The following is a 25,518-nucleotide window of genomic DNA, read 5'->3' as shown; positions in this document are numbered from 1 at the left end:
AAGACATGCAAATGGCAAACACCAGTAAGCGCACAGAGAGACTGCTCAACACCAACCATCAGAAAGATGGGGAAGAAAACCACAATGAGACGCCACTGCATAACCAGGAGGACGGCCAAAGTAGACAGCGACGAATGTCATCGAGGATGTGGAGGAATTAGGACCCTCAGACCCTCCTGGCAGGAACAGGAAACGGTGCAGTCACTTCAGAAAATGGTTTGGCAGCTCCTTGAACGATTAAACATGGAGTTACCGTATGACCCAGCCATTTCACTTGTCGGCAAGAGAAATGAATACGTATACTCATGTACACACACACACACACACACACACACACACACACACACGGCACGTGAATGATCTTAGCAGTATTATTCTTAAGAGTCAAAGAGTGGAAGCAACCCAATCATTTATCGATGAATAAGTGGACGAGTAAAATGCAGTCCACCCACGCAATGGACATACTCCTGGGCATCAACTAGGAATGAAGCCCTGTCTCACGCAACAACGTGGATGCAGCTCGAAAACGTTAGGCTAAGTGAAAGCCAGTCACAAAACAGTGCATATTACATGATTCCATTTATATGAAATACGCAGAATAGGCAAATCCATACCGACAGAAAGTAGATAGTCCTGAGAGGAAAAGGGCAGTGAGGAGTGACTGGTAATAGCTTTCTCTGGGGGATGCTGAAAATGCTCTAAATTGTGCAGATGGCCGCACAATTCTGTGACCAGACTAAAAACCACGGAACTGCACTCTTCCGCTGAGCCCTGCCCAGGTGGCTCAGTTGGCTGCAGCAGCGTCCTGTACACCAAAAGACTGCAGGTTTGATTCCTGGTCCGGGCGTGCACCTAGGTTGTGGGTTCGATCCCTACTCCGTGTGCATACAGGAGGCAACTAATTGATGTTTCTCTCTCTCTTCCTCTCTCTACAAATCAGTAAGCATATCCTGAGGTGAGGATTAAAAAAGTAAATAAATAGGTCCATCAGTATGTGGATTATGTCTCAATAAAGCTATTAAAGCCCAATAAAAATATGAATATGGGTGGGTATCTATCCATCCCATGCCTGAAAGATACCTTAGTCACAGTAACCCTCTGAACGGCACAGGAGAGAGCTCACGGCTCGCCTGTGATCAATCACGGGAACTGAACGTCCCCCGCAGCCTCTGCGGTGGCACTGACCACGCACACGTCATCAGGAGACGGGCCTGCTGCCCATATTACACCACACACGTGGGGTCACAGAGCTGTACCAAATAAAACACTCACTGAAGGCTGGAAACGTAGTTATGACAGGCTTCCTTTACGATCTAGGGCCTGACATCAAACTGTTTGCCCTCGTGATAAATCGGTACGTGACAGAACACCACATGCTTGTGATCCCATAGCTACGTGTTTCTACAGTTAAATTTAAAGAAGCGGTACTTTTCTAATAAAAATGCCGGTGGTGAAGTCCCCTTAGAGTTTTCCCAATGGCACCACAAAGACTTGCTTTGTGTTGGACTAACTTGCGGGAGAAGAGTCAGCAATTAACTGTTTCCTGTCTATTCCACCCCACAGAAGCCCGCATAACTGTCTCGCTACACTTAGATGTTAACAAATGAGCAGGCCCGTCTTCAATAAACTGACTACATAAGCCTAAGAAGCTGCAGGGGAAAACGTGTCATTTATATCACTCTAAGTATATGACTAAGAAAAATGGCTTTGGTCTTTTTTTATGCTACAAATTCAACATCAATTTAGCATCATTCACTAAAATGCGGGCCTCCAAACCTAATCTGTAACATTTATGAGTTATGATCAATTAAGCAGTATATATAAACCGTTTAAGGGGCATCTGGCATTGCTCTAGCTGCTGAAAATGAGTATTAGACATCGGAAATGCTTACAAAAGAAGTTTAGAAAAATAACGGTTCTAAAAAACTTTGTTTTCTCAATTCCTCCTAGAAAGAAAGGAGATAAGTAAGTAGTGAATTCAAGATGGTAAGTTTCTGTAAGCTACTAAATATCTGCAGCTTCACAAAACCATTACAAGTTCTTTTATATGTAGAAAAATATTTAATTGCTTCTAATCAAAAGCCCTTTACAACACAAGGCAACTTTTAAAGACTTAATTTACAGTGTAATATTGCTTGTCCTCCATGGGACAAGGAGAAGGCATTTTACGTACTGCAGAGACCATTTAAACAGAAAAAACGAAATCACCACAGCCAGTTTTGGTTTTACTCAGCTTCACAATCTGCCTGTGAAACACTATTGAAATGTTTGAGGTTTATAATCCTTGAACGAATGCCCTGTTGAAGACTATAATGAAAATATCTGTACAAAAAGTCTAGCAGAATGTCTGTGTCTAGATGAAAATTTGGAGGATGTCACCTCCAGGCAATGCTTTAAACTAGATGGAGCCCCTCTGATCCGGCCCAGCAACCTCCAGGGGCTGGCCCCCCTTCAGCAGGAAGGGCCTCCAGCCATCAAGCGCCCTTCCAACAGGCAAGCCTCCCCTGGGGGGCCAACCCTGGCCACTCCCAACACCTGAGAGTGGTCCTGGCCATTCCAAGGCCCTGCACGGACGGCTGTCCCGCCCTGGGAATCGGTACCCACAGCTCCTGTGCACAGGAGCGCCCGCCTTTGGAAAGAGCAGCCAGGTCAGTTAAACCCCTGCCTCCAAACACATGTGTAGCCCCAACATGCTCCACACTCCTGGGCAAGTCCTCCCAGCTCTGGGCCTCCTGGTGACAACACTTACCTTTAAAGGTCACTGTGAGAATGAGACGGCCTTCGCGGCCAGCTCAGCCCAGCACAGTACCTGGCACCGAGTATGAGCTAAGTAAGACAGTGGCTCTGAACACTGACAAGTTCCCTGCACTCCGTGTGTTGGGGACTGTGCTTGCAGCCCCCGACAGGTCGTCTCATTAACGCACACAGTTCTCTGCGCCACCCGCCATCACCACCACCACCACCCCACTCTGCAGACCAGCAAACGAGCGCAGGGAAGGGTTTCACCCACCAGTGAAGGAAGCCTAGGTTCAAAGATCGGACGCAGAGTTCCCAACGAGCTGCCCTTCCACGGCAGTGGCAGCAAGCAGTGACTACTGACACTGGGGAAATCTTACAACAGGCCCATGCTGGGCCTTCATTCCTGACCAGAGTCTTCCTAGATACCAAACTTGAACCAACTCAAAATGTGTCAGTCTCGTATTAGCTGCCTTTTACATACTCTAGTTCTCTGCTAAAATAATAATAGCTGCCGTGCATAAAACGCCTCCTATGTGCCGAACGCTGCACTGGAACGTGGCGTGTTTACTGAGTCCTTACAGCTTAGAAGCATTATTTATGCTTTTTCACAGCACTGTGAGGTCAAGCGCCCGAGTGACGAGGTTGCTGAGTACCGCAGGCAGGATCCGACCGCTGCAGTGGGACTAGCAGGACCAAAGCTCTCGGCCGCCAGGACGCTCACTTCCTCAGCAGCTGTTCACTTTATTATTTAAGAACACGAACATCACCGTCATTTACAGAAGAGTGAACACCAAAGTGGCGTAAGGAAGACACAGTGTGAAATACGTCCTTTCTACACCCTCATCAGGAAAAATGCCATGTGGTGTTGTCCACACATCTGTTCCACGCCTGCTCCCTGAGGCACTTACACTCAGGTACCTGTTTCGGACCAGGACGGAGCTGGGCCGGAGCTGGTCCCGGGACCCGGGATTGCAGAAGGTGGCAAACTCATGCCCTCTTATGACAGTGACGAGAAGAATGGAAGCCAACTCTGACTCATGGCAGGCTGAGGCCAGACGGCATAAGAAGCCCCTGTTCGCCTTGAAGCCATTCACTAGACAACACATCAGGAAATGTTAATTTTAATCAAACTTTAATATTTTTCCCTTTTATAAGGACAACATACAGGGTCATTTGCACAGGGCAAGGTCCCTCACCCTCAGCAGGACTGACGTTTGAAGCCAGGGCACTCTTTGTTGTGGGGGGATGTGTCCTGGGCACCCCTGGACGCCCAGCAGCAATCCTGGCCTTCCCCTCCAGATGTAAAAGGCAACGCGGCCCCTAGATTATCAAATTTTGACAAGCAAAAACGTCTCCCAGATTGTCAAATGTTCCTGGGGAACACCCTTTGCCCCCCCAGTTGAGAACCACTGACCTAGTCGTTGGCACAGGAAGGATGTGGAAGTGCTCAGCATTCTGTCCCGTCTCCCTTCTCGCTGAAAATTCTCTGCCACACATTCTCAGGGGAAATGGACCGAGGACGGGAGACAGTAAGTTTCGTCTTCCCGTGTGGCAGACCCCAACCTCTGGGCCCTCACAACAGGCCCAGAGGGTTACTCTCACTTCACAGATGACGAAAGCTGTACTTGACCTTAACTTGTCCGAAGTTCGGCTAAGTCCAACAAGCCTGAAGGGATTTGGCGACAATACTCCTGGTTCTAACCACTCCCGCCCCGAGGAGCCCCCTTACTCGGGTGAGTGGGAAGTCACCAAACACACGTGAACAGCCCCGCGCTAAAAGGGCACGAATCCTGTCCGCCAGGAACTGCTTCGTCAGGAAAACCCAAACGCGCCGCCCCTTCACACCAGCAACATGAGCAAGCCCGGTGGGAAGAACCGCTGTGGGCGGACAGGACTGTTCCAAGACAGGGAGGAAGACCACCTCTGGAAGCGAGACCCAGGGCCAAGCAATGCCTGCCTCTGAAGCCAGGGTTACCGCTGCCTCCGACCCATGCTTCTCCCCATGCCTCGTTCAGAGCGAGGGGAACTCTGAGTTAGCCAGGCCAGGGGCTGACCCGGCAGGACGGGCAGCCTGGGCACCCCACAATGCCCACCAATTCCAGGAGGGCGGCTGGAGCAGGTCACATGACCTCCCCGGCCTCAGCCTCCTATGCAGGCGGTGGAGACACCTCCCAGTGGCAAGAAGACTGACCAGCACTTCATGGAGTTTGGATGACAGCTGGAGGACCTCACCCCATCCCTGTCCTGTAGGTAAGGGCCCGGTAGCTGCCCGAAGCCTAATGAGCTCCCCAACGACGTCTTTCTGTCCAAAGGGGCCCAGCACTCTTTCTGTGTGTCAGCCCCTAGAGCATCGGCAGGCCGAGTCCCTTTCCCTGACAATGCAAGTACTTGTCCCCCCTCCTAAGCAGTGCATGGGGGGGGGGGGGGGTGACGAGCCCCGAGTTGAAAGCAGCAGAGCCCATGGGTTCATCTGGTGAGGGAACTCCAGGCAGCTCGCCTCTGCCCCACTGTGAGCCACGCCCGGGTCTCCTCGCCAGCTTCTCCCAGCTGCTCACTATACCGACATCATCACAATTATGTTCCTCCATGAAAGACGAGAACAGTCACCAACCCAAAGACTCCATCACAGTATTTTTCCATCTTTAAGGGTCCAGTTAACCAGCTGGATGAGACAGCCAACCTCCTGTCTTGGGGTTATCCGTACGTGCGGTAACTGTTTAGATTCTGTTAATCAACTGATTGTCTACCTGTGCATAATTTTATTCTGTTTTCCTATTTCCAACTTAAATAATTTTTTATGATTTTTTAAAATTTATTTTTTAGAGAGAGGGGAAGGGAGGAAGGAAGAGAGGGAGAGAAATATCACTGATAGGCTGCCTCTCGCTTGCCCCCAACAGAGACCTGGCCCGAAACTCGGGTATGTGCCCTGACCGGGTGACCTTCTGGTTCACAGGCTGGCACTCAGCCCACCGAGCCACAGAAGCCAGGGCTCCACCTTAAATGTAAAGTCCTATTTTTTTCTCCAAGGTCCCAAGGATAATGGTCTTCCCAACGTAGCGAGGTGAAGTGGTTGAGAGTCTAGATATCTGCAACAAAAACACACTGGCATCTCAGGGTTCCATCAGTGACTGTGAGCGAAGAATCCAACTCTGTGCCTCAGTTTCCTCAGGTGGGAAATGGGTATGGTGATGATGTTCACCTTCTATGTTTAAGCAACTGAACAATGAATACAAAATCTAATTCCAGTCCTCTCTCCCCTCTTTAACAGTATCAACAATCAACGCTTGCTTGAATCCAATATTCTCTCAAAGAGGAAAGGATGGAAAACCACAAACTTCACTTTCGTTTCAAAAAACATTCATTTCGCATACAATTGTGTGTTCTGCTTTTTCATATTTCCAGGTATTTTTCCAAATTGTCAGAAGTTCTTCCAAAACAAAAGACAAGTCTTCCAGAATGCCCTTATCAAAACTGCTATGGAATTAACAGGAAGGTTAGGTCTAGTTCAGGGTTTTGGTTCTCTTGGGCTCTGACTTGTGTTTTTTATCTAAAAATATTCCATATGATCAAGAAGCTCTAAACCAAAAAATGAAAGCTCCAAACTCCCAACTACTCTGAATCTGAAGTCCACTCACCACTGGCTGATGCTAGAATGTACAAGGTCTGCCCAGAAAAAGTCCTGCCATTGATAATGTAATGAAAACGGTTTGCACAACACAGATATAACCTGGCAGCCGAGGAGAGTGGACTGGAATGTGCGTGTCTGAACAATGCTGACTTCACTGTACTAGTCTATGAGGTGGCAGATGCCGCCGTTGAGTGAGCATGTGTACTGTGTGACCCATGCGTTCAAAATGAGAAGTAGAGCAACAAATCTGCATCGAATTCTACATTCAGCTTGAACACTCCTCTGCAGAAACTACTCAGATGATTCAGAAGGCTGCAGGTATGGGCAGCTGGTGATTGGCAGCTTCATCATGACAACACACCCGCTCACGTATCACGTCGTGCAGTTTTTTGGCGAAACATCAAATCACCTGGTGACTCAGCTCCACTACAGCCCAGATTGGATGCCCTGTGACTTCTGGCTTTTCCCAAAACTACAATCACCTTTGAAAGGGAGGAGATTTCAGACCCTCAATGAGATTCAGGAAAATATGACAGGGCAGCTGATAGCAATGGGGAGAACTGTGTGAGGTCCTGAGGTGTCTACTCTGAAGGGGACTGAGGTGTCACTGTCCTATGTACAATGTTTCTCGTGTCTTGGATCTTCTTCTCTTTTTTCGTATTACGTGGCTGGATGGATACCTTCTAGATGGACCTTGCATATTAGGTATAATTATACGGCTCCCTGCTCTGAACACCTCAACTCGCCCTACAAGTCCTTCCCAGTGGTATCATTAACCCCATTTTACAGATGAAGGAGTGAGTACAGCAGAGACGTGACTTCTCTAAACATGAATTATCAGGTTTCCAATCTAGAAACTGAATCCAGGACTCCTAATAGTTACTGTAAAATTACAGATCCAGGTAGGCTCATAAGGGTATTTCAAAAAGCAAATGCTACAGGGAAGTCTGATAGTTCGGAAATGACCCAACATCAGTTCTGCAACACCCTAATGATCTCAGGGGCATCCTCCCAGGGGCGTGAGAAAATATATGTCTGCCAAGGATCTCTCATGTTTTGTAGACAGTGGCCCTGGCTGGCCAATTATCACTGACCAAAATTACAGGTGGGGCAAGACAGACAGGAGGACACTGAAACACACATCCCTGTAAATCTGGGATTAAGACAGGACACTCATCCTCTCCCACCTCGGCGCAGCCCCAGGGGGAAGCCAAGTAGGTAGAGCATTGGTGTGGACTGATGAGGACAGGAGGAACTCACTGCCTCTAGAGAAAGGGAAAAGTTCCTGGAAGGGACAGAAGAGATGGGAGGTGAAAGGACAACCAATTGGAGGCTGAAGACCAAGTGAGAACCAAATTCAGGGAGCCTGAGGGGCACCCCCAGAGTCGGATGTGCGGAGTCCTGAGGCACGCGCCAGGTCACACGCCTGGCACTTGCTCGGATGCTCCCTAAGTGGTTTATGGGAGTGTGCAGGCCTCAGTATTGGGGAGCTCAACTTGGTAAAGCCTGGTCGGACTGGGTCAAATCTATGCAATCGCAGGTAAAATATTTATCTGAGGAATTATGCACCCAAAATACAGCAGCACATTCTCTCCCATTCTTACTAAAGCACAAAAACATACAGCCCTTTGACTCTAACTCCTTTTCCTAAAGTAGAGACTACTCTAGTCCATGGTCTCATGTATTTCTTAAGCCAGAAATTATCATTTAAAACTTCAAAATGTGGCCCTGGCTGACGTGGCTCAGTGGACTGAGTGCCAGCCTGCAAACCAAAGGGTTGCCAGCTTGATTCCCAGTCAGGGCCCGTGCCTGAGTTGCAGGCCAGGTCTCCAGTGGGGGACGAGTGAGAAGTTTCTCTCCCTTTCCTTCCCCTCTCTAAAAATATAATAAAATCTTAAATAAAAAAACAAAACTTCAAAATGTGAAGTTAGCCAATACCATGGATCTCAAATTTTTTAATTTCCACATTTAACACGGATAGAGCTGGAAGGCTGCAGAATGTGCTGACCTAGACCATGGCTGGGGCAGAGTTCAAATCCACCAGCAAGTACAAAGACCTTTTTTTTTTTAGCTCAGTGAGCACAGCTGATGACAGTCCACACCTAGAATAATGCTGATAGGGCCATGATTACTCATCTCGCACCTTGGTGTGGTTCTCTCCTCCCCCGAGTCAAATACAGGTTAACTCACATCACAAAATGGGACAGGTCTGGAACGCACCTTCGGTGGAAATTCACGTCTATACGTCGAGGTAAGTCTGACTCCAGAAAAGCTCTTTCCTTCACTTCCCCGCCTACTTACCAACACAAACTGAAGTTAGTAAAAACATCCTTCAGACAGGCGGGCAAACACACAACCTACAGATCTTTGGCTCCAACGGCTAGAATCCACAGGGCTGCTTCCACGCAGCTTAGTCCCCTAAGTTACTTACTCTCCTCCCCCGTAGATTTTCTCAATGTGGGCCGTGCGTGCCCCGTGCGAAGCACAGTTCCACATCTTCCAAACGCCGGTTATAACCCACACGGGCCTTGCTGGCCCCAAAGTCTCTTACCTCTAAGTCAAAGGGTGATGGCATCCAACAGCTAGCCCAGGCATGCTGTCCCTGGGCACAGGCACGGACGCCCCTGCTGTGCACTTACTTCACTGGCATTCTCCACCCACTACAGAAGCCTTGCTTTAGGGTTCTGGGTTTGGACAACAAGTACAAAACTAAGTCCTCTGAAGTCCCCATTGAGTTAGAGTGGGCCCTGCTGTGGGTGGCTGGCTCAGTTGGTTGGAGCACAGTTCCAAAGACTGAAAGGTCGCACGGGTCGATTCCCCATTCGGGGCACATACAAGAGGGCAGCCAGTCCATGTTTCTTTCAGCCTCTCTCCTCTCTCTCTCTGAGAGCAATGAAAAGAAAAAAGAAAAAAAAATATGTGGACGGGTTACTTGGGAAAAGAGTAACGATGAGAACTGGCTTTGTATACCTGAGGAAGAAATAAGCTAATCTGGTGCAGCTCCCAGCGCCAGGACCTGAAGCCAGCTGGGAGTGGGGGAGGGAAGGAGTAATAGGTGACCACACAGGCTCACAATAGAAATAAACTTGTAGCACTGTGAGAGGCAGCAGATTCTCAAAACTTCCAAATGGTTCCTGTCTCAGGTGGTAGTTTTACAATCTGTTCTAAGGCTCCACAATTCTTCGTACCTTCTATTACACGAATCAACTTTTGAGCCAAAACCCAAAAACTAGGAATTAAAGGGGAATGTGAATCTTCTACTTATAAATACTTCTAAACAGGGTCAGATCCGCCAGTAATTCTGTGGCCATTCCCAACGGCAGGAGTAAACAGGGTTGTTGTAATAAAGCAGAACACACCTGTAACCAGCAATGGACTTTAAAGAAACTCTTCACCTCATTTATATTAACAGGTGGGAGAAAGTTATTCAAATCTAATATTTTAAATGATGGGGCTGAAAACAAAAAAAAAGAAAAAGCAAAGGAGGAGCTGGAAAGCAGGGAGGGAGGGAGGGGTGCAGACGAGGACCAAAAATGAGCCCCCTTGTAACGGGGACCATTCAGATGTGCCCTGAAAGCTCAGAAGGCTCAGCGCGCCGATCTTATTTAGTGGGCAGCTGAGAGCAGGATGGATACAACTACAGCTGATGTTGATAACTGATATGCCCTGGGTGTTGGCCTTAGATGGAAAATGGGAAAGCTAGTGAACAAAAAGCAAGTCTAGTAATGGGTTGGGGGAGAGGTGTAAAGGACAATTTTTTGTTTAAAGCAGGTAAAGCAAAAGTTCACTTTTAAAGGGAAAATACTGTGAAACTCTGGCTTCAAGATTTCACTCTAAATCAAGTATTAGGCAATCCAAGAGGGGTAATTTTTGATAGCGGTTCCAATTACATTGAGGAAACAATCACACGTGTAAACTGTTAGCAACAGCAAAATCCTCTTCCCCGGGGAAGTGCCAGCGTGGTCCCTGCCCACTGGGGACTGGCAAAGGCATCACCGAGACAGCACAGGAGGTTAGTTCTTTCTACCACATGGACTTACATGCAAAACAGTTCAAACGCCCTAAAAACTAAGTCCAGGTCAGAGAAAACAAAACTAAATATTAGAGCATTTTCTTTGTATTCTGCACTGACTACTTTTGCAGGTTGACTCCTATAAAAAGCATGCCAACTAAACCACACCCAGCAGAAATAATTAATACCCTCTTTGTGTGCTCCAACTCTACTTATTTCCTGTCTTCCTCCACCTCTGGCTGAAACAGCCAAATGTGTATTCCCCACACTATCACAGGAAACAAAGGGAATTCCATCTAAATCGAAGGCTGTCAAATTTCCGGGCATCGCCGAGCAAGAAGATGTCAAAGGTCATGCCCCATATTTGGCCAAAAATACTATTCACATTAGCCAGAATAAGAGAACCTATAAATCCAAAAGCTGTAACCTAATTAAAAAATATGGAAGGGGCATTAAAACTCAAAAGTTTTTAAGCCTACATAGGTCTGCTGTCCTAGTGACATTCAAGTTCATTTGCACAATAAATGTGGTCTAACAAGTCATTATGCTCTTATCAGTGAGATCATCCCGTGATGTCCTTCAGGAAGGTGGCTGCTAACTCATTTCAGGCCAGAATGACGGGCTGGCAGCCTGGGGAGCAGGGGTGACACCGCACCGACCGTGGCGAGCGTTTCTGCACCAAAGGCAGGTCGCCCATGATGCTGCTTAAAGAAATTCAACATCGCTTCTCTGCGTACCTGAAACAGACAGAAGCAAGCTTAATAAAAGGGGTAAGGGGGTCCCCACTTCCAATTCCCAGGGGTATATTCGCAGTGAAGGATCCCGAATAATCGAGTCATGAAAGGAATCCCTCAGATGCATTTGTCACCTTAGACTCCGAAATGTTTTAAATTTTCACTTTACACCCCCCCCCCATCACTCTTTCCTCCCAGGCTTCTTTTTAAAGTTATTTGAAACACAAATGAGGGCGGGGAGTGTAAATGAGGCTTAATTGGAGGCCCCGACCTGTCGATCGAAGTAGAATAGATCTCAGCTCGAGACTTCCTTCATTTACTGTGTTTTCCTTTCCTCTTCTTGCTTTTTGTATAAACACAGGTGGGAGCCACGTTAGTCTACCAGCCACAGCCATCAACAAACAGCTTGTCTTTAATTAAACCGACTCCGCAATTTCATCACAAAAGATATTAAGTAGGGTCTTCTATGAATACCTTCAACATCCAATATAACCCAAGATCATTTACATTGTTCTATGGGATCACATGGCACAATAATTATTTTCTTTTAATTCTCTTAGAAATGCAAATTGTAAGGTATACAGTCAAAGAGCAATGAATTCCGAAATTCACTTTAACCATTCACCAGCCCCATAGTCTATGGAGAAAGGGCGCTCAGCACAAATAGGGGCTACATCTGTGTATCAGTATAAAATTGTCTCCATGGCACCTACATCTCCCACGCCCTCCACCTCTGGCTGAAAATAAAGAAACCGCACTCAGGAATTCAATGGCACACACTTTAATATTCAAACTATTTATTAAATGGCTTGAAACTCAACTAAAATGAACAGACTGCTTTGAAACTATTTACCCGTGAGTGAGCCGCCACCGTGAGAAACTCAGATCATGAACAAGGGCCCCCTCAGAAAGGGTGGTGACAGACGGGGGGAGGGGGAGCCCCCAAACACTAAAGTGTGGGCAGGGTAACTCTTGAAGTTTGGGACAACCATACTTTTCAACTTCAATTTTAATCATCTGTGTTCCGCTTTTCTTTTACTTGCTTTCTTAAATCTATCCTCAGTCATCACTGAAGATGCTAAAATGGCATTTCAAGAAATATAAAGCACCTCAAAGAAACACAGGACAGGACTGCTATGAAGCACAGCTGGGAAAGTGTCTGTCACACAACAAACCAGTAACAAAAAAGGGGGTGTAAATACCACCAAGATATGAATTACGGAAATTGTTAACCCTGATAAATTTATTATTCATTTTAAATGATCCCAAGTACTTCAGAAGAGAACAAAAATATTGGGTTGGCCAAAAAGTCCATTTAGAGGTTTTTTTCCCTATAAAATATGACATTTTTCATTTTCACCAATAACTGTACTGATTTGGGTATTTTGAGTCTGTCGGCTCTCTCCCATTACTGGCTTTCAGTGGGTAGGGCCAAGGGTGCTGCTAAACATCTTCCAATGCGTAAGACAGCCCCACAGCAAAGAATCATTTGGCCAAAACGTCAATAGTATCAAGGAACTCTGCAAGCCACTTTGACACAATCAGTCACAGAACCTTCTCCATATACTGCACAAATCTTTTTTTTTTTTACATTTTCACCTTTCTTGAAATAATAAAGCATAATATGCCAACAATTTTCTTCCATCTTCAATATTAAAATGGCTGCACAAACATTCACCAATTTTGGTAAGTTTTTAATGCACGCTGATTATGAGCTGATTATGACTCACCAAGCAGTCTAACAAAATTGTTTCGAATGAAGTTATTAGACACATAAGCACCACTAGAGTCCTGGTACGGAAAAAACTAAACAAACTTCTTAGCCAATAGCAATAAATATCATTTTGGTGGCCTCATCTAAAATGGAAACCCATCAAATACCGTGTTTAAAATCAGTGTTAATACAAATGCACATAAATGCATTAAGATAATTGTTATACATATTATATATACATAAGGAAAAATCTGGGCACTACACCATTCTATTTCATGAATTCTAAGATGGTTCAAGAAACCAGCTCTGACAGGTAACAAAAGAGAATGAGAGCACAGGAATCTTCCACATTCGATGTATGCAAATGTCATAATGAGCCACTAAGAACAGTTAAAATATCCAGGAGAGAGATCGATTCAGTCACAGATTACACGAAAAGAGGATGGTCCAAAGGAAGCTTTCGCATTCATCATATGCAAATTTCAAGATGGCATGCATACCTACCCATTCAGAGAAAGGGCTCAGAAAAGGTTTAGGAGAAACGCACCCAAGCCTCCGGCTGAGCATACAAACACCTGCAGACGATATTTACAAGTTCAGCAAGTTCCCTCCTCACCTCTCCCTCAGCCCCCTTCAAAGTAGGAGGCCCCCTGCTGCAGACAGGTGATGTTAATACTTGGCCTTAAGGTAGCCGGGTTTCTCCTCTATTCAAAGTACAGAACTGCTGGCTGAAACATGACTCTGAACCCTCACTGCTGTGACAAATTAGTGATTCTGCAAATTAAGCCTCACAGAGACAAGAAACTACATCATCTAAGATTAAAAAAAAAAAACTGTGGTGAGCGAATGCACCTGTTCTGATGCATTTATCTTAATGCAATCCTACACTTCAGATTATATGAGAACAGCTGAAAAATATCCCTCTCCTGAGAAAATAGTGCAATAAAATTCACATCTGACGATCACTACTTCAAAAATCTGGCAAAATAAAAGTCTCTAGCTAAACCATATCCAAACCATTGAGCTTGACCTAGTGTCCAGGCAACCAGATCGAGGTATTTGATATTTACTTATACTGACCATTCGCAAATATTTATGTGGTTATTTTGTTTTCAAGCTTTGAAGGGCACATTATTTACAAGCCTAGGAATTACGCAATCCAATTATAATTTCTCTCTCCAAACTGGATTGGAGATCCAAACGTATTTCGGATGCAAAATGACGGACAAGCCCCTTTCACTGTTACCCTGGTCACCACTGCAGATAAAGACCCTCCCACCCATTCTGTCCGCAGGCTTCCTCCTTCAGAAGGAAGATGTCTCCGTCCACCGTACACAGGATTCTCCTGGGGCACAGAGCTGATGGAGGGAAGGTATGAGTTAATGTTCTAGATTAAATATGGAAAACTAACTGGGGGTGGGGAGGGCTGGGGGGGGAGGGCTGGGGGGACTGAGGAGGAAAAACAAAAACTACTGGAGAAATCAGAAGCTGGTGACCAGATCTTCTTTATACCCCTTCTACCCGCCCCGCCCCCAGAACCCAACGGGTGCCCCTCTTCCTCCTCCTGACTGGAGTCCAAGTAAGACTTTCAGGGTTACCCTCATGCTCTTTGAGATCTTTTTCTTTTCTTTTTTCTTTTTTTTTACTGCAGTTACAAAATGCAACCACCAAGGTTCCCTCCCCACCTTCATGAAATCAAGTTCGCTTAGCTACTTTCAAATGTTTATGTCAGCAAACCAATCATGAGGCCCCTCACCAGCAGGGCAAAGGTAAGTCTGTAACAACTTCCAGGATCATAGCTGTAAACAGAAAAACAATTTTTTCTCAACTCTGAGGCTTAATCAAACATCACCCCTCCCCCGCTTTTTGTTTGAATAACATGAGTTGGGCAGCATCTTCAGAGTGGTTAAATTCATGGCGTTTAGCACTAAGATCAGTTCTGTAACTTAAGCCACACAAAGAACAACACTATAATTGAGACAAATATCATGGGGGGGATCACAGCAGGTAAATATTTTCATTTTAGGTGTCAAAATTCAGAGATGTTGGATCTCTGTACAGTAGCGGCCTCAGGACATCCATACACGTGCCTTGCAGTGGGGGTGGGGGGTGTCAGAGGAACGGGGCCTGTTGGGGGTGACAGCACATCCCCAGTCACAGATGCTGCAGTGCAGACCAAGGAGTCACATGCTGGGGAGGTGCCATCCACTGTCCCTAAAAACTAAAGAACTCAGGGACCGGGTGTCAGTAGGGACAGGCTACCTGGGTATAAACAACCTGAACTCCCAGACATCGACCAACCGGCTTCTGCCTCTCCTCCCAGAGGGGCTAAGACCCCATACTTCTCTGGCAATATCAGAACTGAGATGAGACTAAATTAAATGTAGGATGTTTTTACATTTCTCTCTACTTATGGAATAAAGAGAGCAAAGACATGCCACAACTCTGAAGGTCACTCAATCTACAAACAATAATGGAAAACAGTTAGATTGGCCAATTCCATATTGTTTCCTGGTTGGTTTGACTAATTTCCCTGACAACATTAGCAATCAGGCAAGTGTGCTTGGAAAGCTATTGTCTCCGCGTGGAAAATAACTTACACATTTAGTAAAAACCTCATAGTAGTGACCTATTCAGTCTACTTCTATAGCACTGACCTCCAACCCCAGGCAGAGTAGTCCGCTACTACAGGTACAAACAAAATAGTAAAATAGTTTTGTACACTTCTTCAACACTTACCATTTCCAAAATGGCTAATAATTTTTAATAACTCTGTATTTGTGCCTTTCAATATGCCACACTGGTTTTTATTGCATAACCCTTTTAGATCATGACAAGCTAGTCATTCTCACTCCAAGTATTCTGAATACAGCCAGTTAGTCTGCCTGCTTGGCACTAATTCTGGGTTTAGCCTCTACCCAAATTTAACCTCCCTGGAGCCTCTGAAGCATCTCATTATAATCTTCTCTGTTCCTGTACTTGAGTTAGAGGATAAAGACCTGTTATATCGAAGACATCTAGTATTTAGCTAATGCAATATTAAAACCGACATTTAAATTTTAAAGCATTTTTCTAAGTCAATATACCTTTCCCTCACATTTACCCTGACTATATTTTAAGAATGGTAACTTCATTTCTCAAGGAAAAAAAAAAACCCAAAGAACTATGTTCAGTAGTGATACTGCTTTGTGTGAATCGCTCTGCTCACAGGGCATGAGGGTTAATTTTAAAGAACATACCAAGCAAAAAGCTAAATATTTTTAAAATGCCTACTATTCATAAGGTCAATTACATAATCTGTTCCATGTATTCCTGAATTCTATATGTCCATTTTAAATCAAATGCAGTTTACTACCAAATAATATTGAATATAAACTGTAATTGAAAAATAAAAAAATTGTAAAGGCAGTGTACCTTGGCCAGGTTGCTCAGTTGGTTGGAGCGTCATCCTGCAGCCCAAAGGTGGCAAGTTCTATCCCTGGGCAAGGCACAGAGCTAGGCTGCGTGTCTGATTCCCAGTTAGGGCGCATGTGGGAAGCAACCAATCGATGTTTCTCTTTCCTCTGTCCTCCCTCTTCCTCTCTCTAAAATCAATAAAAACACACCCTGAGGTGAGGATTAACAAAAATGTGGCATACTACTGGCCTTAAAGTGCATTCCACGGCCTCTGTATTCACACATGAGCATGTTTCTGAAAAGCTATACTTTCAAAAACTAAAAATGTAATCCTTTTATAATTTCTTACATGACAAAAACAAAGATACAGTTTCACAGAAAAATTTGGTCTTCTAACAAGTATTACTTTCACAATAAAGTCCAAGTTCGGTCTGACAAAACTCTCCTCCTTACACTTAACCTTTCTGTACACTTCATGTGTCCAGCACTCAGAGAAATGGACACGTCCCCTATTTTCATGTCTTCATGAATGCCAGGACATAATTCCAAAACTAAATTTAAAAATCAGATGTTCTGAAGGGCAGAAAGACAGACGTACCCATGTACCCATGGAAAGATACATGATAAAGGAAATACAACAAGAGACAGTTCTGAAACTAGGTTGTAGGTATAGAGGTGTTCAATATAGAATGCTTTCAACTTTACTGAATGTATGAAAAATTGTATAATGAGATCTTGGGAGAAGAGCATCCCATTTTCAAAGTGGGCCTCAATGGCCAATTAAGAACTCCATTTTTCTCAAAGGCACTTAACCCTTTCTAACTCCCTAAAGGATCCAAGTGTGAATAATTTTTCAGACATTCAAGTGCATTTAGCACATTTTATACACAATAATCATTCAAAAATGGGAGAAAACGGCTTTGACCATCTCTTGAAACTAACAATCACTGTTTTATATTAATAAAATTATTTTGCATAATATAGATTATGATCATGTAGAAAACAGGAAGTTGAAATGAAAAGGCCCCATGTTTTAAGAAGAAATTTCCCCCGACCAGATTGATATTTACAATGTAACTACAACGCTAAAACATGCAGACATTTAAGTTAAATTAGGCATGAATTAAGAGTTTACCAGATATTCACCTGGGGAAAGCACAAATGCCTTCCAGCACCAGCCAAGGATAAAAGTTGCTGGAACTAACTTCAGCCTTGAAGACTAAGCCAAATTTGAAGAGTTCTCAGTAGAAGAGATGACCCAACTCTTAGGGTGAGTGTGGCGTAGGCCTGAATTAAGAGGTGATCTAGGAGGTGGTTAGAGACTAGGATGTGCAAGTCTCCAGAAACTCAAAAAAAGAAGAGCTGGCAGACTTGGGAACACTAACCCCAGTACAGAGAGAGTGCTGAAGAGAACATCTGAGTCTGAAAACCAGGGAAAGAGCTAAGCAGGCCATTAACCAAATCAGGGGACTCAAGACAGGAACCTTGGCTGAAAGGAAATACAGTATGCCTGGGTTTAGACAGCTCTATTTCAGGTGGAAGTGGGACATTTACGGCCTTTAGGTACCTAGAGACATAGAACAATAAAAGGGTAGGTCATCTAGAAAAGAACCAGAAAAAAAGAAAACTAGTTTCAAGGTGTATGGGGTCCGTCTACAGAAAGCCCAGCCACTGTTAATGTAACAAGAATGGTTTGCACCACATCGAGGTAACCTGGCAGCCAAGGAGAGTGGACTGGAGTGCACATGCGTGAACAATGATGACTTCACTGTACTCATCAGTGGGGACAATAGACACCAGTGAGTGACCACATGTATATACTGTATGGCTGTGACATTCAAAGTGGCTGAGCAAGAAGAGCAACAAATCTGCATCAAATTTTGCGTTAAGCTTAAATATTCCCCCCAGAAACTATTCAGATAATTCAGAAGGCCGCGGCTGTGGGCAATTGGTGATCGGCAGCTTCATCACAACAACATGCCCACGTATGCATCACATCTCATGGGGAGTTTTTGGCAAAACATTAATTCGCCCAGCTGACTTAGCCCCGCTAGAGTCCAGATTTGGCGCCCTGCAACTTCTGGCTTTTCCCAAAACTAAAATCACCTTTGAAAGGGGAAGAGATTTCAGACCATCGATGAGATTCAGGAAAATAGGGCAGGGCAGCTGATAGCAACTGGAAGAACTGTGTGAGGTCCTGAGTGCCTACTTTGAAGGGGACTGATGTGTCATTGTCGTATGCACAATGTTTCTTACATCTTATATCTGTGTCAATAAATGGCTCTATTTTTCATAGCACATGAGACACCTTCTGAAAAGACCTCCTACTCATGATGGAGCACAGGAAAAGGAGAATCCTGAATAAACAAACCAACCAGAGAAGTCAGAATGGAGAGTGAGGGTCAGGACAGTACAATGTAGAGTCCAAGACAAGCGGGTAGCCAATACCAAATGAGAAAGGGGAAGACTTCCTTGCTAGCCTTGGTGATTTTCCGACAATCATCAAAACACAGGACTGGGGTCATAGAAGCTCACCAGGCAGCTCTGTTTTGGTTTTCGTTTTTAATGAATACAGCCTGAAATAAAGGACATGCATCAAACTGAAAATTCACTAAATAATACACTGAAAAGGCACTGCAGATTTAGCATCCTAATTTTATTTGGCTTAACATCAAGACTTCTGTGTATTTTCTTTAGCTTATATCAAAGCTATATGATAAGTGAAAAGGCAATTGAAAAAAGGAAGGCAGCCCAAATGCCTTCCCAGTGGCAAGGGTAACTCGACCCAAGATGCCGTATTTAGAGGGCTTTGACCCATAGGAAGAATGATAAACCAGAGGTGTGCTGAAGTGGAGTAAAGTGAAATGCAGTGAAAAGAGCATTTTTCTAAAAGGTGGAACCATATGAAATCACCAGTGTACAAAAATATATTATCTCGCTTCATACGTTCTTTAGAAGACCACATGGCATAACTCTGCCAAAAACTTCTGCACCACTGACGAGTTTTATTAGCCCTTGTCAGGATTCAGCAAAAAGAAAACTCTCCCACACCTGAGTGCACTTCTCTGCCGTATATATCCCTTACAATACAAACCTACAACCCTTAGACACCAAAATAAACATTTTTTTCCCAAGTTCAACTGGTCCTGTGTCTCACACGTGAGACCAACCCCAGCAACTTCAGAATTCTGTATGCACAGAGAAAAGGCGGTTATGTGGCCCAAGGGAGGTCGCAGGGGCAGGGCCAATGGGGCAAGTCTCTGCTCGTTGTTCCTATGAAGGTCAAGGTGAATCCTGAGCTGCAGGCAAGCAGGACTGAATCCACTCTGGGCTCCAAATGCTGCACACATTTGCAAACTCCTCTGCTCTCTCCAATCGCCACGGAGGTTACACTGCCCTTCCAAGTGGATTCCAGGAAGCACCAAAGTTACAGCACACACAGACCAAAAAAAAAAAAAAGCCAAGTAAATTCCCATGATGCCAGGGTACTGGGTAGTTTCCAAGGGCAGAGTGTTCCAGAAAAATACAAATAGTTCAGGCTTCCCAAAGAAATTCCAGGCAAATACAGACAGCTGCTCTCTTAGAAAGTCATGCAGAATTGCAGTTTAGGAGTTTGGATGAAAAACTTAAGGACAGGCAAAAAGTTTCCAGCCAACTGGGGATTCTAACGAACTGCTGAGTATTATTTCCCCTCATCTTCACTGCAAATGTCCGCTTCCATTCCCTGTACCAAGCACAATATCCAGCAATATTTGTGTCCACTGCCAACACGATAGCCTCCCAGTAATTTTGGGAAGGTCTCCACGAACTTGAACCTTGTTTAAAGTTTACGTGAAAATGTTAAAACCTTTCTTTCCAATATTCAAATGTTTGCCACTTAAAAAAAAAGCTCAGTATCATTCAAAAATAGAAGCCACCTCTCCTGCCATACACAAAAACACAGGTAAAATAAAAATCAAGTTCTTGCCCTGGCCGGGTAGCTCAGCTGGTTAGAGTATCATCCCCATATGCCAAGGTGTGCGCTCATTCCTGGTCAGGGCATATACAAGAAACAACCAGAGTACATAAACAGGTGGAACAAACTGATGTGGCTTTTTCCCCTCACTCTCTCTATAGTCAATTAAAAAAATATAAAGTAAAACCCACAGAGTTCCTACAAGTCTCAAAGATATTTATACTTGGCATCTATTTTTAAATATCTGAAAAAATATCTCATAAGATACTTGTGTATCAGTCTCACAGTTTTTACCTTTTTAGCAAATAAGATATACTTGGCTGCATAATTCCATTAACCAATTTTAATCTCTTTCCTCATGCTCCTTTCGAATGCAGATATTGCAATTTTCACCCGACTGTAAAAGGGTTTTCTTTAAGGTTATTTCAGTAACAATCTGGAAGCTGGCCACACCAGGGCTCTTTAAGTCGAATGTGACTACACAGCAGAAGAGAACCACCTCCCCATCTTGGATCTCAGGGTCAGTATTGCGAACCACTCACATGCAGCTCAACCCCCAAATTACTTACAACGCAGATGCAAATTTTAAAATGCAAGGAAATGCACTCTCAGCTCACAGACCAAATTAAAGACACTTCATTCCAACATAAAGAGTATCTGAGTTACTTCATAATAAACAATTTAAATTTTCCTTAACATGTGTTGAGTCTTGGATGTGGAAGCATTCAGTTAACCTAAATTAAGTGTCCCAAATAATATCAAAACAAAAGACTAAAGTCAACTCAAAACCGCCATGTACCCAAAAAAAAGGCCATAACTCACACTACTACTTCCCAAACTCTAGAAAGCTTTCTATGTATTTAAAAAAAAAAAAAAAAAAAAGGCAGGTCATGGAAATGAAGTTTCACTATTTACAAATACTGTTCACGGTTTAGAAGATCCCGGGTTTTCCAAAGGCCTTTGCTTCTACTTAGTGTGCAATCTTATGACAGCTGTAGCCAATGTTCAAACAAGTGTAGAAGAGAATTAAGGTACCATTCCCACAAATACAAAATGCTAGACCCCAAAACATAACCAGCATTTAAGGAACTAGCAGTTTTTGAGCTCTTTAACAGCTTTCCAAACTACTTTATCCATGCAAATGGCTTTCAAATTCTCAGGAAGTAAAGCACAAGAAACCGTATTTGATTAAAGATTCAGTCTAATTCCCAGCAGTAAATCACAGGAAATACCTAAGTGTTCCAAAGCAGCAGCCCCTCAGCCCTAAAACAGTTAAGTTTTTGGTTGATCTGCCTTTTAGAGTTCAACTTCTCCCTTTTTTGAGTGTTTAAAACAGGAGAATCTTTCAGATCTGAGTGAAACTTGGTTTTAACAAGTAACTCATTTTTATGAAAACTCTGACCGTAAGACTAGTTATGAGTTAGAACACCTCATGTCTTTTTTTCTTTTCTTCTTAAAATACCCTTTTACTCAAAGTGAAAATGCACTTGCTGTAATCTGACTTACACCAACTGACTCCTGATCACACTCGAAACATCTACTCACTTGAGAAGGCGGCCTGCGGCCTCCGGAAGCCCCGCCAGACTTCTGCAGGGAGCTGCCCCAGGGCCTCCAGGTCTGCACACAGAACCCTAACACTTAATGGGCCTGCTAGTTCTGTGAAGTAAACTCTTAAAAATGGTAATTGTGTAATTGCACTTGGGGGGGGGGGGGAATCAGAACAAGAACCTAATAAAAATAGTTGGGGAATGATATGCCTTTATTATCTGTTTCTTTACTAAGCACGAAATCGCAAAAGTTTAGTCATATTCCTAGTTTAAGGATGATACCCTGACTTACAACCATTTGAGAGACAAAACTAAAGTCATTACCAAAACTCTGGCACTCCAACAAGCTTAAACAGGTTGTATCCATTTCCAAGAACGTAAAGGAGTGGAAGGATGGCGTCAGTACACCCTGTACTTTAAGTGGCAAAAGAAAAATTACTTTAAAATGGCAAATGCTTTTAATCATAGCTCAAGTAGGATGGTAAATGAGCAAGTAAAGGCAGCAGTTATATATTCAAATGTTAAATAAAATTGGATTTGGTGGACAATCCCGACTTATGACTGAATATAGGGTGTGGCAAAAGTGGGTTTACAGTTCTAATGGAAAATAATACAATTAACAGATAATAGAATAAACTGTTTCTCCTACTCACAACTACAAACCTACTAAGGAGGCACTTTGCCTTTTTGAAACACTTGATAAAGAGCATGGGTGCCTAGTTCTTAAGTTGTAAGTGGTAACTTTACTCTAAAACTCACTCTGGAAAAAATAAAGTCCTGTGTCCTTCTCTCCAGGAACTTCAACAAACACGATGTGAGTAGTTTAACCTTTTCGACACACAGTAACCACAGGAATACCTATGTGTAAAATCACCCCGGTGTAACAAGTGCGTATTACAGATTATGCTGTGAAAATTATGATTATCTTTATTTTGCTGTATAGTCAGGATGAGGCCTTCAGATCTGTACCTCCGCGCTCGGTTGGAAACACAGAGGTGGCAAAGCGAGAGAGAAGGTGTACACACAGGCCTCCAGCCCCGGACACCCGGGGGGCTCTCCCTGCTTATTAAAGACCTGGAGCCACCAGCGAGGCTAGAAGTTCAGGCACTTCCTTGCGTAGCTCAGCGCCTGCCGCGTAGTGCCCTGGGCCGGGCGGAAAGCCGCGCTGGCCCTTTAAAGGCGCTCGCTTCCTGCGCCCTCGGCCCCTCCCTCGCGGTCGTCAGCTCCCGCCTCCGCCCCCGCCGAGGGTCACACTTGAACTTTAGCTCGTCCTGCGCGGCCCGGCGCCACAGCTCTGCAGGCGGTGGCCACCCCACTGCACGTGTTGGATGCATTACCTCGGGATTGGCGCGACCGATTCCCTCCACTTAAGTCCACTTCGGACACAAAACAAAACAAAATGTACATCGGCCTCCAAAAACTGCGTGGCCAACCCCCACAGACAAGCTCGCGCCTATCCCCTCCACCTGCAAGCCCTGTCCCTCGCTGGCGGGGCTCCGATGCCCCTCACCGCGTCCATCCCGGCCCAGTGCGGCGGAAACGGCTCCCCAGCGCGGCCCAAGCTGGGAGCCGCCCTTAACCCTCAGATTCTGGAGGTGAAGGAGCGGCCGCAAAAATCTGCGCGGGCCGCGGGGGGAAAAAGCAACTCCCCGTAAACCCCCTTCTTTCACTGGTGAACTTTTGTGCCTTCTCTGATGTCCACTTCTCGGCGTACTTTCCTCACTCCCTTTAACGGGCTAGGTCCCCATCCCACTCCAACTTTCACTTGATCGCAGTCACACGTTCACTATACCTGTGTCCCCCAACTGGTCCCGGGCAAGCCCAGCGCCCACCTGTGCCAGTTCTCGCCCGCTCCCTGCACGCGTGCCCTGCACTTTCAGGACAAGCAAACTTGCACAACCCGCCCCTCATACGCCCCACCGCGATTTCAGGCGCAGGTAGAGGTCCCCGCGCCCCCTCTCCAGGTCTGGTCGTGCGCCCCCGAGACCACTCACCTTCCAGCCCGCCGAACTGTTGCTGTCACCCTTATCCTTGAAGTAGGGCACACTCTTGACCATCCACTCGTAAATCTGCGACAGCGTGAGCCGCTTCTCGGCCGAGCTCTCGATGGCCTTGGTGATGAGGTCGGCGTAAGACAGGTTGCCCCACGCGTTACGGCGGGACGAGCTGCTCTTGCGCGGCTGCCCAGCCAGCGGCCCGGCAGCGGCGGGGGGCACGGGCGGGTGCTGAGACAGCGGCCCGGGCGGCGGGGGCTGCGGTGGCGCCTGGTGCAGGCAGCTCGCCTCCGGGCCCTGGAAGTCCCCGCACAGCCCCCCAGTGGCAGCCGCTGCTGCAGCCGCCGCTGCCGCCACCGCCGCGGCCGCCGCCGCAGCCGCCGCCACGGAGCCGGGCGCCTGCTGGAAGTCCCCACTCTCCTCCAGCAGGCTCAAGTTGCTCATGAAGTCCGCGTTGACAGCGGCCGCCGAGGGCAGGCCCGCGGCGGCATCGGGGTTCGCGGCCGCGCCACCCGACGGCGCCGGGCTGGAGGTGGCCGAGTTGGACTGGCTAAACTCTGGCCTGGGAAGCGGCCAGGTGCACGAACGCGGCCGCGGCAGCGGCTCGAAGTCCGGGTCAATCTCCACCACCTGGGGCGCTTCGGCCATGGTGACCCCCGCCCCTCCCCCAGCCGCGGGAGAGCCGAGAAGGGGTAGAGCGCAGCACCGGGAGCCAAAGGAAGGGGGGGGCCGCGAAGAGCTGGTCCGAGATTGGGAGCGAGGTCAGCGCCGCAAGAGGACGGAAACCCGGAGGAAGAAGTGGCGAAGTGGAAGCGCGAGCCCAGAACTTAACTTCACGAGTCCATCAACATCTAGACTCCTCTGGGTCCGCTGCACCGACGGGACGGCAGGCCAGGGGCGCCGGGCGCGGACAGCACCGGCGCCGCGCTCCTGATGACAGGGCCCGCGGACCGGAGGACTGACGGACGCCGCGGGCCGCTTGCTGGCCGCAGCACAACCACGGCGCTGCTGCCTGTTGAATGTGGCTGCTGCAGCGGAGGTTGCAGCTACTACGCGGCCGCCCGACTTACGGGATCTGCCGCTACCCCCCGCCCGCCGCGGCGCGCGCGTCGGCCCGCCCCTGACTGACAGCTACCGTGGCCAATCGACACGCGGCACCGCCGCGGAGGCAGCCAGTGGACGCCGACCGGGGCGGGGGCTGGTTTTCCACCGGGAGGCGGCAGTGGGTTGGTGGGGGGTAATGAGGTGTTTTTCTCTTTCACGCTCTCTCTCTTTTTGGATGTTTTTATTTTCTGGTAATTCTCGAGTGTTTCGTGAGTCTCTCGCCCTCTCAGTGTTTTGATTGCTAGGAGGCAAACCAGCGTGGAAGCGGCAGCGACACTTTGTTTACTACCGAGGAGCAGAGCCGAGTACCGGGGAAGCACCAGAACGAGTCGCTCGCTCTACCTCGACCTCTTCTCCGGGCCCTAAGCGGGGGGCCGGGGGCCGAGGAGGACGCGCCGCGCTCCGGAGGCGCTGGGTGGGCGGGCGGAGGCGGCCTCTCGGAATTCTCAGCCACCCAGCTCTGAGCTCCACCCACGATTTCTTTGCAAAGAAACGTGGGGCTGCCGGTGGGTTTTGTTTTGGTTTTTTGTTTTCTTTCTGCGCGATTTGTCAAGACCTCAGGCCCGGCGTGGGCCGCGCACGCCCCCCGGCGCCGGGGTTTTGACCGTCCAGCCCGCGCGCGGAACACCCTCCCACCGCCTCCGCACCCGTTAGCTGAGCCTCTGCGGTTCGGTCCAGTTGTCCAGCCAGGCAGT

General features: G+C 46.6%; 1 protein-coding gene across 1 annotated transcript in view; it reads right to left on the bottom strand.

The window, feature by feature from the left end:
• Window positions 1–24,814, bottom strand: part of FOXO1 (forkhead box O1) — an 88,576-nt gene extending 63,762 nt beyond the window's left edge. The window contains exon 1 of the mRNA XM_037129698.2: window positions 23,720–24,814. Within this exon, the coding sequence (XP_036985593.2) occupies window positions 23,720–24,367 (648 nt within the window). The 5' untranslated portion in view covers window positions 24,368–24,814. The remainder of the gene's footprint in view (window positions 1–23,719) is intronic.
• Window positions 24,815–25,518: the final 704 nt, after the last annotated feature.

This window comes from Artibeus jamaicensis, unplaced genomic scaffold, assembly GCF_021234435.1.
Source record: "Artibeus jamaicensis isolate MK-2021 breed Jamaican fruit bat unplaced genomic scaffold, CSHL_Jam_final contig_415, whole genome shotgun sequence".
Taxonomy (NCBI): Eukaryota; Metazoa; Chordata; class Mammalia; order Chiroptera; family Phyllostomidae; genus Artibeus; species Artibeus jamaicensis.
The sequence above is the reverse complement of the archived record's forward strand: the minus strand, read 5'-3'. Positions and strand labels throughout refer to the sequence as shown.